The sequence below is a fragment of the Grammomys surdaster genome, unplaced genomic scaffold (assembly GCF_004785775.1).
Source record: "Grammomys surdaster isolate TR1022 unplaced genomic scaffold, NIH_TR_1.0 126121, whole genome shotgun sequence".
Lineage (NCBI taxonomy): Eukaryota > Metazoa > Chordata > Mammalia > Rodentia > Muridae > Grammomys > Grammomys surdaster.
The window spans coordinates 2,204,657-2,216,828 of record NW_021620929.1 but is presented as its reverse complement, the minus strand read 5'-3'; the positions used below and the strand labels follow the sequence as shown (position 1 = coordinate 2,216,828).

At 51.5% G+C, this 12,172-nt stretch overlaps 1 protein-coding gene across 1 annotated transcript in view; it reads right to left on the bottom strand.

Moving 5' to 3' along the window:
• Positions 1-2,387: 2,387 nt before the first annotated feature.
• The window catches only part of Stk10 (serine/threonine kinase 10), a 91,228-nt gene continuing 81,443 nt past the window's right edge, over positions 2,388-12,172 (bottom strand). The window contains exons 16-19 of the mRNA XM_028756530.1: positions 11,807-11,995; positions 11,123-11,248; positions 9,135-9,248; positions 2,388-4,698 (exon numbers count right to left, since the gene is read on the bottom strand). Of these exons, the coding sequence (XP_028612363.1) occupies positions 4,561-4,698; positions 9,135-9,248; positions 11,123-11,248; positions 11,807-11,995 (567 nt within the window). The 3' untranslated portion in view covers positions 2,388-4,560. The remainder of the gene's footprint in view (positions 4,699-9,134; positions 9,249-11,122; positions 11,249-11,806; positions 11,996-12,172) is intronic.

The following is a 12,172-nucleotide window of genomic DNA, read 5'->3' as shown; positions in this document are numbered from 1 at the left end:
TCTCTCTCTCTTCCTCTCCTTCCCTCTTTCCTTCCTTCCTTCTTTTTTCGCTTCCTTCCTTCCTTCCTTCCTTCCTTCCTTCCTTCCTTCCTTCCTTCCTTTTCTTGCTTCTTTTTTGTTGTTTTTGGTTTTGTGAAACAGAGTTTCTCTGTGTAACCCTGGCTGTTCTGGAACTCTCTCTGTAGACCAGGCTGGTCTGGAACTCAGCCGTCTGCCTCTGCCTGCCTAGTGCTGGGATTACAGGTGTGTGCCACCACTACCCTGCTTCTCTTCTTCTTCAATGTTAATTTTATCATTTATGTATGTTTATATGTACACATGTGTGTGAGTGGCCACAGAGGCTAGAACAGGGCTTTGGATCCCCCAGAGCTGGAGGTACAGTAGGCAGTTGTGAGCAGCTTGATGTGGGTGCTGGGAACCAAACTCAGGTCCTCTGAAAGAGCGGCAGCTGCCGTCTCTCCAGCCTCTTTCCTAGGCTATATAGTTGTCCTCGGTGCTAGGACTGGTCTGAATGACCTTTTCTGCTACCGTTGGGCATAGAAGCTCTGTTTTGATGGTTGTTAGATGCCCTTGTTAGCCAGACCTAATAGATACCTCGGATACCACAGAGCTATGTGTTTCCTCTAAATGCAGCATCTAAGACTCTGCTAAACAGCCTTGCAGGTGGGTCTTCCTTTCCTTCTAAACTCAGTGCATGGCCTGGTAGAATGACTCCTCAGTCCTTCTCAGCCTCTTCCCCACTCTGCCTGCAGTTCTTAGAGGATAGCTGTCTCGGCCTGGCATTCTTGTTTGACCCAACCTCTTTCTAGCCTTATGGTGATGAGCCATCTACTCCAGCCAGCCTTAGGGCATGTCATTCTAGAATAGACCTGTTTGCCCTCCAGGACAGGGTGGCTCTCCTAGGGAGTGTCCCCTGATCCTCCCAGGCAGCAGTCAGTCTGAACCGATGCTGTTTTCCCCAAGTCTCTGTCTCCATTAGGGTGTGCATGCTGAAGACAGCATCCAGGAATCGCTCATTCCACGACCGGTTGCTTTGAGAGGGTTCAATTAACATAGGATGATTTCATTTCCCAAGTTATTCACATTTCCTAATGCCCTGGGGGCCCGCCAGTCTCCTGAATTCTTGGAAACTCACTTTTCTAGCTCTTAATGGCAAGCATGCCAGGTGCCTGCTCATTTACATCCCCAGACAGTAAGCAATCAGCAATCGATGCTGTGTCCACACCAACAGCCTGAGTCCAGAGGCCATGCAGCACCATGGTCGTGGCCTGCCCTCTGCTGGTCACAAGATTTCCAGGGCAGCAGCAGCCTGGTGCTAAGCAGAAGCAGACCGTTTGTTTTTTGTTTTGTTTTGTTTTTGTTTTGTGTTGTTTTGTGCACTGTGAAGTCCTTTTGTATTCATTCCACAATGAATCTGAAGTCTTTCTCAAAGTAATATTTTGAAACGTGTGACAATGAGGTTATTACGTTGATTACAAATGAAACTGATCATTAGGATAAATAGGTATCAATGACTTAGAAAAACTGTAGCGACAGTTAATAAATGATGCAAATAACAGGGCACATGTGCAGGGACACAGTAACCCGGACCTAGCAATGCAGGGTGAGTCACCACAATTTAAAACTGAGGGAAAAACCCGTGCAGGGTGGGACGCCTGTGGTTTCTTCAGGTGACAGTTAGGAGCCCCACTGACATCTCCGAGGTTGTTGCCACCTCCACTAAGAAGGGAAACACTCAGTTTCAGGCAGGAAAACTAAAGGCCACATATTTTGACAGCCAAGTGCAGAGATACCTCAAATTCTACCTGTGGATCCCAGGGTAAGAACACAAGCAATATTCTGAGAGGCACAGGCAGACAAATGCAAACTATATTTCTATTTCTCCCCCTAGATCAGAGACAGAGCCCAGACCCTTGCGCATGCACTTGACCATCAAGTTAAGTCTGTCCTGAAAAATTCCTTTAAAATACCACATTGATGGCAAGCAGTGCCAGCTGGAGAGAGGTGTGGTGGCATCATGGTGGGGGTGGGGGAGAAACTCTAAGGTTGAATTCTACGGGTGTCCCTCAGCAGTGTCCTGAGATTAGCATAATGCCAGATAGCTCTGCCCAAAATCTACTTTCTTATCAGAGTTATGGAAAAAAATTCAGTCCAATAACAAAAGAAATCTGGAGGTGTTTGTTAACCAATGTTCATCTTTAAATCAGAATGATATTGAATGGCCAGAGAGAATATGGCCTCTTTCCTCTCTCTTTGGGGTTCCATCAGAAACCCCAAAGTCTGACCTGCTGCCTGATGGAGGAGGCTCCTACAGACTCAGAGGATAGACACATGGGAAGCACATCTGTCTTCCCTTTCCAACCAGAAAGAACGACAGTACATGCAAATCACCTTATTATTTTATTAGAAGCATATTTACAATTTTTTGTTTGCAGAGAACAGTTTACAAAAATTATACACAGCGCTTGGGAATGATGTACACATTACTTCTATCCTTCATGAAGGGGAATATAAGTTAGCTATATTTACTGCGCTAAAAACATTTCTGCCTGTCCCTGTACAGAAACTGTTAGCGCAGGGCATGAAGAATACTGCGTGGGCCTTCATCAGCGGCAGGCATTGCACTTATGCTACAGTATGAGGCTGGAAGACTAGGCTAGACCCCACTCCAAAAGGCACAGCAGAGCTACCAGGGCTCAGGTGGTACTAAGCATGGACGGGACAAAGGCCTAGACCAATATATCAGGGAGTGGTCAAAGACTGTTACCTGAACCACAAAACTGGCATTTTGCCTAGTAGCCACTGTCAAGTTCCCCGAATGCAACCAAGTAGAGATTGTAAACAATGGCAGAGCCTGCCTGGCCACCTGCCGGCGTGGCCTTGCCCACTCACGCCGCCGTCTCTGAGTCCAACCCCTGCACTCTGACAATGTGTTTCCCAGCCCCCATGCACCAGAAAGAAGGAAGTCAACTGTTCCTCAAGACTCCTTGGTATGAGGCCTGAAAGCAAGCTGACACTCGCTACCCTGAGAACTATTGCTTTCCTGGGGGCTCTGTGAGCTTCTCTACTGCACACAAGATCTGGGAGTTCCAAGATCTGTTTTCCTATTTTTTTTTCTAGCCCACCTCCTCTCAAGCACCCAGTTTTCAACCAAGGAAACGTTCTAGAAAGTTGCCTCAGCATTGGGCAGTGATGGAGAAATACTGCTGAGGTCTTTGCCACTTGCCAGACTCAACTGCCTGGGCTCCCCTCCCCCACCCCATCCCATCACCACCCCTGTGAAGGGGCTTTTTAAAAAGAGGGTATCTGAAGCAGCCAGTCAGTTACCTGTACTTTAACTGAGCACTTAGGCATCAGAGTCATGAAAAGCTTTATCAGTGAATCAGTCTGAGTGGATCAGCTGCTTCTCTGGGCATGGTAGCCTATGGGGCTTTGCATCCTGGGAGGCGACCTGAGCAACTCGAAGGCCCAGGCATGGAGGCTCGGCATTTTCCTGAGCTCAGCATGTTCCTGAGGGTGGGAAGCATCTCTTCCTGAACAAAGAAGTCCAGAGCTTACTTCAAATGTACAGTGGGACTCCAGTACAGGACTAGGGCAAAGATCAAGAGCCTTCCTGGGTACCTGCAGACAAGCAGGCAAGGGTGAGATTGGCACATGCTAGGCAGCAGAAGTCAAGTGTGGAGGGGAGTGTACCCCTGAACACAGGATCCTGTGTGCAGCCAAATGAGTTGCAGGCTGGCAGGACAGCCTGTGCCTTCTCTGGGCTCTGGTGCCAGCGCTCAGCATGGCCCCACCAGCTGCTCCACCTGACATGCTCTGTGGCCCAGGATCAGGCTCAGGAGGCAGCAAGCAGGTTCCAATGCATCTGTCCCTAGGAGGCCATGACAGAGGCAGCCTGGGTGGTGTCGGGGGGCCAAGATGTGTTTGCATTGTGTGTGTGTGTGTGTGTGTGTGTGTGTGTGTGTGTGTGACAGGGAGAGGGAAAATAAGATGGGATAAAATGTCAGAATCCAGCAGAATGAACATTATTTCTGGCCTCCTCTTTCCCCATTCCCTCCCCCCACATACACAGTGTCTCAGTGTCTCATCAAGCACAAAGTCAGCTGTGTGAAGCAGGGGGACGGGGACACCCGAGAGCTGGCTGCTGAGAACCGAAATGGCTCTTAGGGATGTTTTCCGACACAGTGAGGAATAACAGAAGAAAAAAAAAACCAAAACCCACAAGGATCACAACAAGGATGAATTTGCAGTGATGTCATTGGTAGCGCTTGTGCCCACAGACAGTAGAGCTGGTGTTTGGACAAACAGGAGGGGTACACCCATCCCGCCTGGCCCCTGACCTCAAAAGCCCAAGTCACTTCCAGGTGATGGGAATCTGAGTCTTGAGGAGGTCATCCATCAGAAGCACCAGGGTGGCAGTGTGGACAACTGGGCTGCTGCAGGGGGATGGGTAATTTGAGCTGGCACAGAAGCAAGAGGAAGAGGCCCTGAGTCACATGTTCATAGAGGCTTGAAGGCCTCAGTGGCTGCGCTGCCCACCACAGCCCAGGGCTGTGGGTGTTAGGATGCATCCCCAGAGCTGTAGGGGAAGAACTTGCTGGCTCTGTTGGGTGTGGTGGGTCTGGGCTCTGCCTCCTCACTTAATTTGAAGAACATTTCCTGTTCCCGCTTCTTCTGGTTCAAATCCTCTTCCAGGGCCTGGTGAAGAGAGAGCAGATGGTGTTCAGTGGGATGCCAGGGATTCCAACCACAGAATAGCACGCCCTGCTCTAGACAGCTCCCACCCAGGATTTGGGGACTGGGTGGAAGGTCCCTGAGGTAAGCACTCCCTCCACATGCCACACACCTTCCTGAACTGCTCACAGGCCCAGGGCAAACCCTGAGGAAACACTTGTTAAGGGGTAAAGGGCACAGGCCAGACTCCCGAGATGGGAAAGAGCAGATGAATAAAGAGAAGCCAGGGGGGAATCTATCAGCAAGAAAGTCAGAGATGGCAGAGTGGCAACATGCTCACCCTGTCAGGACATTCACTGCAGAGTGACAACATGCTCACCCCGTCAGGACATTCACTGCCTGCTGGGAGGATGTGTGCCTGTCCCTCTGAGGGTCTGATCCTAAGATACCCGGGGGCTGAGCTCCTCAGGTGATGGACGGTGCTTTCCACAGGAGCTTCCCTTGGGCACGTGCTCGTCTATCCAGATAAACAAGAGCCAACTAGGAAGGCTTCCCAAGGGCACTCAGACAGGAGCACTAGCTCAAAAAGGAAGTGGAAGAGACAGGAGAGCATGGGCCCTCAGACAAGATCAGACACCCTGTGGGAAAGGAAACCGGATTTGGGTTTATGTAAAATCTCCACTTAAAGGCTGGCAATTAAACAAACAAAACCTGGCTGAGTAGTGGTGGCAGAAGCGTACACTTTAGCTTTGGACACAGAGACATGTAGATTTCTGAGTTCAAGGCCAGCCTGGTCTATAGAGGGAGTCCCAGGACAGCCAGGGCTACACAGAGAAACCCTGTCTCAAAAAACAAAACAACAACAAAAACACCCTAAAACCCTGAAAATTACTATACTGGCTCAGTGATGCACCCAGGGGTCCAGTGTGAGCCCTCAGGGGTCCAGGGTGTGAGCACCCAGGGATCCAGTGTGTGAGCCCTCAGGAGTCCAGTGTGTGAACCCTCAGGAGTCCAGTGTGTGAGCCCTCAGGAGTCCAGTGTGTGAGCCCTCAGGGGTCCAGTGTGTGAGCCCTCAGGGGTCCAGTGTGTGAGCCCTCAGGGGTCCAGTGTGTGAGCCCTCAGGGGTCCAGTGTGTGAGCCCTCAGGGGTCCAGTGTGTGAGCCCTTAGGGGTCCAGTGTGTGAGCCCTTAGGGGTCCAGGGTGTGAGTCCCCAGGGATCCAGTGTGTGAGCCCTCAGGGGTCCAGTATGTGAGCCCCCAGGTGTCCAGTGTGTGACTCCCAGGTGTCCAGTGTGTGACTCCCTGGGGTCCAGTGTGTGAGCCCTCAGGAGTCCAGTGTGTGAGCCCCCAGGAGTCCAGTGTGTAAGCCCTCAGGAGTCCAGTGTGTGAGCCCCCAGGAATCCAGTGTGTGAGTCCCCAGGTGTCCAGTGTGTGACTCCCTGGGGTCCAGTGTGTAAGCCCTCAGGGGTCCAGTGTGTGAGCCCCCAGGTGTCCAGCGTGTGAGCCCCCAAGAGTCCAGTGTGTGAACTTCTAGGAGTCCTGTGTGTGAGCTCCCAGTGGTCTAGTGTGTGAGCCTCCAGGGGCCCAGTGTGTGACCTCCTTGGGCCCAGTGTGTGACCCTGCTGGAGGTGTCACTCACAGCTCTGCTGCTGTTTAGACACAGAGTGGCTTAGTACATCACCCAATTTCAAAGCTAGGAATAGCTAAGCATCCCCACTCCAAAAGTTCAAGATGTCTCAAAATCTGAACTCTAAAGTGCTAGACCAGTATCACAGTGAAAGACACCACTTCTGACCTCACAGGTCCAGCGGCAATCAAAAGGTGAGTATGTCAAAAACACCTTCTGGCTGTGTGTAAGGACCTGGGAGACACAACCAAGTGTGTCTAGACTTGGGTGCTGGGAGTGTGCCGCCTGGTGGAAGGTGTGGCTGGTGAAGCTAGGGTCACGGGGGAGGGGACCTCAGAGTTACAACAGCCTTGCTTCCCTCTCTCTGCCTCTATGTCATCAGCACCTCAAACATCAGTGTAGCCAAAACAAACCTCTGTCTGGTGTCCTACAACAAGACAAGAGAAGGAACTAACGTGGCCTTGTCCTGAGATATCTCATTATACGTATACAAATATCCCAAATGTGGAGAAGGACTGGAAACCCCAAATACTCGGGTCCTCTGTGTCTGCTGAGGGGAAGCTCAGCGAGTAGTGCCTGTGACTCTAGCCCTGCTGTCCCTTGCCCACCACAGGCAGCAGGCTGTCACCTGCTGTGTATCAAATAGTAAACTTCAACATTTTTTTTTTTTGAGAATGTTATACATGAGTACTAACTATATTTACTTCATTTCTTCCATCTTCCCCAAGGGTCCTCTGAAACCCACGACTTCTTTAGTTATCCTTGAGATATACACATGCTGTTCATCTGTCTGTGAACACATGCTGAGCCCATTTGCTGCTGCTCATATGCACACATGTTAGAGAGGACTGTCTGGGGTCAGACGGCTTCTCAGGGCCCCTCGTCCCAGGAGGAGACGACTTCTTCCCTCAGCAGCCGTCTAATTACCTCAGACTCGTCATCCAGAGTGAGGCCGTGGGAGAGCCCTCTCCCACCCATGTTGGACGATCAGTGGTGCTGTCACTGTGCCGGCCTTGTTTATGTGACAGCGTCGAGATCTCATGGGGTGGCTTCCCTGTCCTACAGGGAAGACACTATGCTTTGCAGGCCATAGTTTCTATAGCAATATGCAACTGCTGTCCCAAAGCAGCATCAGCCATAGGAGGCTAATCAATGAATTTCTTTCAAAACAAACCTATTAACGAATGGGGAATGGGGTGGACTCAGCCCACCGGCAGCTAAGGGTAGCTTACAGTAGATAATATTTCTGCATTTTATGGTCTAACAAGGCAAGGTGAGGCAGGCCAGAAAGAGAGGGAGCAGACTACACTGAACCCCTACTCTGTCCTCACAGTGATGCCAGCACATCAGGAAGTCTGCACTTACTTAAAAGGAAGCCGTCTGAATTCTAAAAATACTCCACAGGACATGCTATAAGAGGGAGACAGAGCTCAAGGCTGCTGAGTGTAACTCAAGAGCACAAAGGATCATCACCTCTGGGCCCTTCTGCCAGCAGCAACTCGGGCAGCTGTGACAGCATCCTGTCCCGAGGCAGTCCCACAGGCAGGGTGCAGGGCCGGCTCTCCAAGCACTGGCCTGTGGTGCTCCCAGGAGTCTGAGAGACCATCGAAGGTCACAGGAAGCTGCCAAGAGGGACGACTGCTCATTTTCCAGACCCTTAGGATGTGAGCAGGAAACAGCCGCCCAGAGCCAGACAAGCAGGTGCACGTTCACTCTCTGAGGCCAGAGCCAGCTGGAACAATGGGTACCTGTGGGCTTAGTGTCAGAAATCCCAGCAGGGCATGGCCTGCCTCCTGTCTGGGTACACAGTGGCTAAAAAAAAACCCTCAGGATATCAGGCCATGTGGGCACAAGGTCATGGGTCACAAGGTCAAGGGTAACCCTCCTCAGAGTCTAAGAATGACGATGCTGGGCCAGGCAGGGGTGGGGCATGCCTTTAGTTCTAGCACTCGGGAGGCAGAGGCACGGGAGTTTTTGAGCTCCTGGCCAGCCTGGTCTATGGAGCTAGTTCCGGAACAGCCAGGGCTACACAGAGAAATCTTGTCTCAAAAAAACAAAACAAGAATGCTGTGAGTTAATGACTCTTTAGATAACCTTATAATCTTATCACACCAGGACCACGCTGAGGTCTGTGATGTACACTGTGTTAGTTACCTTTTCGTGGCCGCAACTGAATACCCAGAGAGAAGCAGCTAACAGCAGAAGGTTCTGTTTTGGCTCACAGTTAGAGGGGGCAGCCCATCCTGAGAAGGTGAGGTGCTGAGAGCACGAAGCACCTGGTCACAGTACCTCTGCAGCAAGGGTTCCTTCCTCAGAGCCACAGCCAAGAGCCCGGCCCAGCCTGACTCTGGCCTTGTGAGACCCTGGAGATGTCCTGCAGAGACCTTTTGAATTCTTTTCCTATAGCTTTTGATAAAGAGTATGGCTTACGCTCCTGAGTTAAGTTATGGCGGTTTGTTTGCTTTGGTGCTGAGGCAGACCCCAGAGCATCAAACATGCTGGGCAGGTACTTGGTCCCTGAGCTCCGCCCCAGACCAAGCACCGTGATTTACACATTAGGAAACCAATTCAGAAAGTGAAGTGGCTAGCACTGGCCTTTGACCCCACAGAGTGTCTTCCTGCCAGCCTGGGGTCCTCTGCCCCAGGTGCATATGGACCAATGCAGATGGGCCCTGCTATCCCAGGGGTTCAGAGAGCTGCCAGTGTTCAGCACAACAGGCAGAAGGGTCCTGTCTCTCAGGAAGAGACCAATTTAGGGATGCCATGAGGCAAGAGTTTAAAAATAGGGAGGCTTCAGATGTCCCAGGCAAGTAACCAAGAGCCCAGTGCAGTACCTTTTTGCGTGGCCGAAGCTTGTCTCGCCATTCCTTCAGGCACTGGTTATGGCTCTCATCCAGGGCCTTCAGCTTCTGGGTTTCATGCTCTACCAACAGATGACACTTTTCATTCTGGAATAGGCAGAATAGGGGTGAGGAGGCAGAAGGCTGGGGAAACAGACCCACAGCATTCTCGAGGGCACTGCCACCATGGGCTCATTATGCCTTGGCCATTATCCACAACTCTGCATGTGGGTAATACACTTGCACCAAGCAGTGCCTGGATGGCTATTCCAGGATGGTGATAGTGTGCTTGTGTGAGCACGCATGCCATGGTGGAGGCCAGATATATGGACTCAGTTCTCTCTGTTCCCCTTTGCATGGCTTCTGGGGATCACACTTAAGACTGCTGGGCCTGTGTGCCCACTGTGTAAGAAGTCACTGAGCATCTCGCCTGCCCTTCTGTGTGCTTTTGACATTGTCTGGCTTTTTAAAAAGTTTTGGGCTGGTGAGAGGGCCCAATGGGCAAAGCCTGACAACCTGAGTTCAATCCCCAGAACCCACTGTGAAAGGACGACAGAACTGGCTTCCAAAAGTTGTCCTCCGAACTGCACGTGTGCGCCGGGGTGTGCGCCAGGGTGTGCACCGGCCCAAACTCACACACATGCACAAACATCCCATAAATGAATCAATAAGCTGCAACCTGTAGCCCCTGGTCCCCAGCTATCCGCCTGCTGACACCTTTCAAACGGCGGGACCACAGGTGCATTGCTCTGCCTCCAGCAACAGTAGTTCTCTATGGCAGCCCAACCAGACTAAATCTCTGTGCATAGTTACTTACGAACGTATAATTATACAAATGTATATCATATGTACGTATAATTGTGCATTGTGTCTAATTACATATCACATGATGCATGTAACTAATATGTAATATTTCTTGCCTCGTGTCATTTCCTCAGAAGTTCCCAGTGAGGAACGAGGCTGAGGGGTCTCCCTATCTCTGCTACATGCTCTGAGGCAAGTCCTTAGCCTTCTAAATTTTACTTGAGGTCTATGCAATGGGCAGGAGTGAGGTCCCTATTAACTCCCTGCAGGGACTGAGCCCTGCTACAGGAACTTCTAAGGCAAGAACAAGGCCTTTATCTGCTAAAAGAAAAGAAAAACAAAAAGAAAGAAAGAAAGAAAGAAAGAAAGAAAGAAAGAAAGAAAGAAAGAAAAGAAAAGAAGAAAGAAAAGAAAAAAGCCCTACAAGCTGGGGAAGGAGAGCCCCTCAGAGGGGTTTTATTTTGGGCCTCAAGCTAGAAGCGTCTCGGAGTTTATAAATCTACCTAGTCATGAATACTCAGAGCACTGTGTCCTGTGACCAACTGTGTATACCACTCGGTGGATCTCTCAGACAATAGTCACATAATGATGCCATGAGAATACTTGGCTAAAACCCACATGGACGAGTCCCTGCCTGGCAGCCTTCAGTGCTGGTCATCCTTTGCGAGTCTCCCTGCCTACCACAAACTGCCACACGGGCCCAACTCCTGAAGCTCACAGAGCCTGGAGTTGGCACCATCTGTCAAGTACAATTCCTGGCTCCACCACAAGGGGGCGCCAGGCAGCAGTTCCTGGAACTGGGCCCTCAGGTGCTCGGCTACTTGAGTCCAGGCGGGGGCTCTAGCACTCTCAGGTTCTGATGGACAAACATCTCCTGCTTGTTCATATTCCTAATGCCTGGGGCCAAACGGAGGGACACTCAGCTCCAGCACCCTCTTCACAAATCCACATACCAGTCTTGCCCAACAGGAGACATCACCTCCACCCTACGGCTACTTCAGAGAGAAAAAGTAAGGCTAGGAGGGCCGTCCAACTTGCCCTGGGGAACAGCCTTAGAGTAGCATGGCAGGCTGGCATCAGCTCGCCTGGGCTTGATCAACTCGGATCAACCCTACTGGGGAGCCCTTGGCCTCTGAGCACTGACTGCCTTGGGGAAACTGAGGCATGGGGCTGAGTACCTGCAGCTGCTGCAGTTCATTCATGTTGCTCTCGCACTGCGCCACCATGTCTCGCATCTGGTTCTCGTGTTTCTGCTGCTGCTGCAGCCTCTCGGCCTTCTGCCTCTTCTCCTCCTGCTGGGAGAACTGCAGAAAGAGGATGCCACTGAGGGCTGGCGGGCCCTCGCCTGGATGGCTGGCCGGGGGTGGGGGTAGGGGTGCACGAGGACTTTGCCTAGCTCAGCCTGGGAGCCAGCAAGGCCCATCCCAGGACTGGGTGGTGATGTTCTGAGCCCAGACTACCTCAGGTTACGCTCTCACGACTGAAACTTGTCCTGAGTGGAGACCCAGCCTCTGACCTCACACTGGTAGGTGTCACCCTGCTGTGTCACCTGATAGGGCAAGATGACATGTGCCAGGACAAAAATCACAGGGGCCTATGTCACACAGGAGTGTCATGGTGGGTGAGAACACAGAATGTCATGCATGTAAAAGCACGGCGTCATGAGTGCATGACAAACCCTATTGATCAAGGGGTCTGTCCATCAAGGGAGGTTTCTCCTGGGCTGCTGAAACTTCCAGGCCAAGACTGACTTATACACTGGCCTCTATCTAATATCTGACATGCTCCCATGCTGTCTGAGGCCAGTCCGTACCAAGCTCCCCCACGCTCACTGCGCACAGCCGACCAGACGCAGCCCCCACCTGCTTGATCTTCTCCCGCTGCTCGGAGGCGCTGCCCGCACCGTTGATGTGCAGGCTCTTCTTGTACATGGCCATGCGCGTCTTGCCATCGCTCCTCTGGATCTTGGGTAGCCGCGCCTTCTCCTGCTGCTGTCTGACCTTCAGCTGCTCCATCATGCGCTGGTTGTAGCGCTGCATCTGTTCCCGCTCCTGGAGGGACAGCGAGCAGAGGTGAGGGGAGCTCTGGCAGGGAGGATGCCAGCACAGGAAAGCCGTTAGCTCATTTCTACAGTTCAACGACATTTGTTCCTTCAATTTTTTCTTTTCACGTGTATTTATTTTATTGGGGGTGGAGGTCAAGCATGAGCATGACACTCAGAAGACACA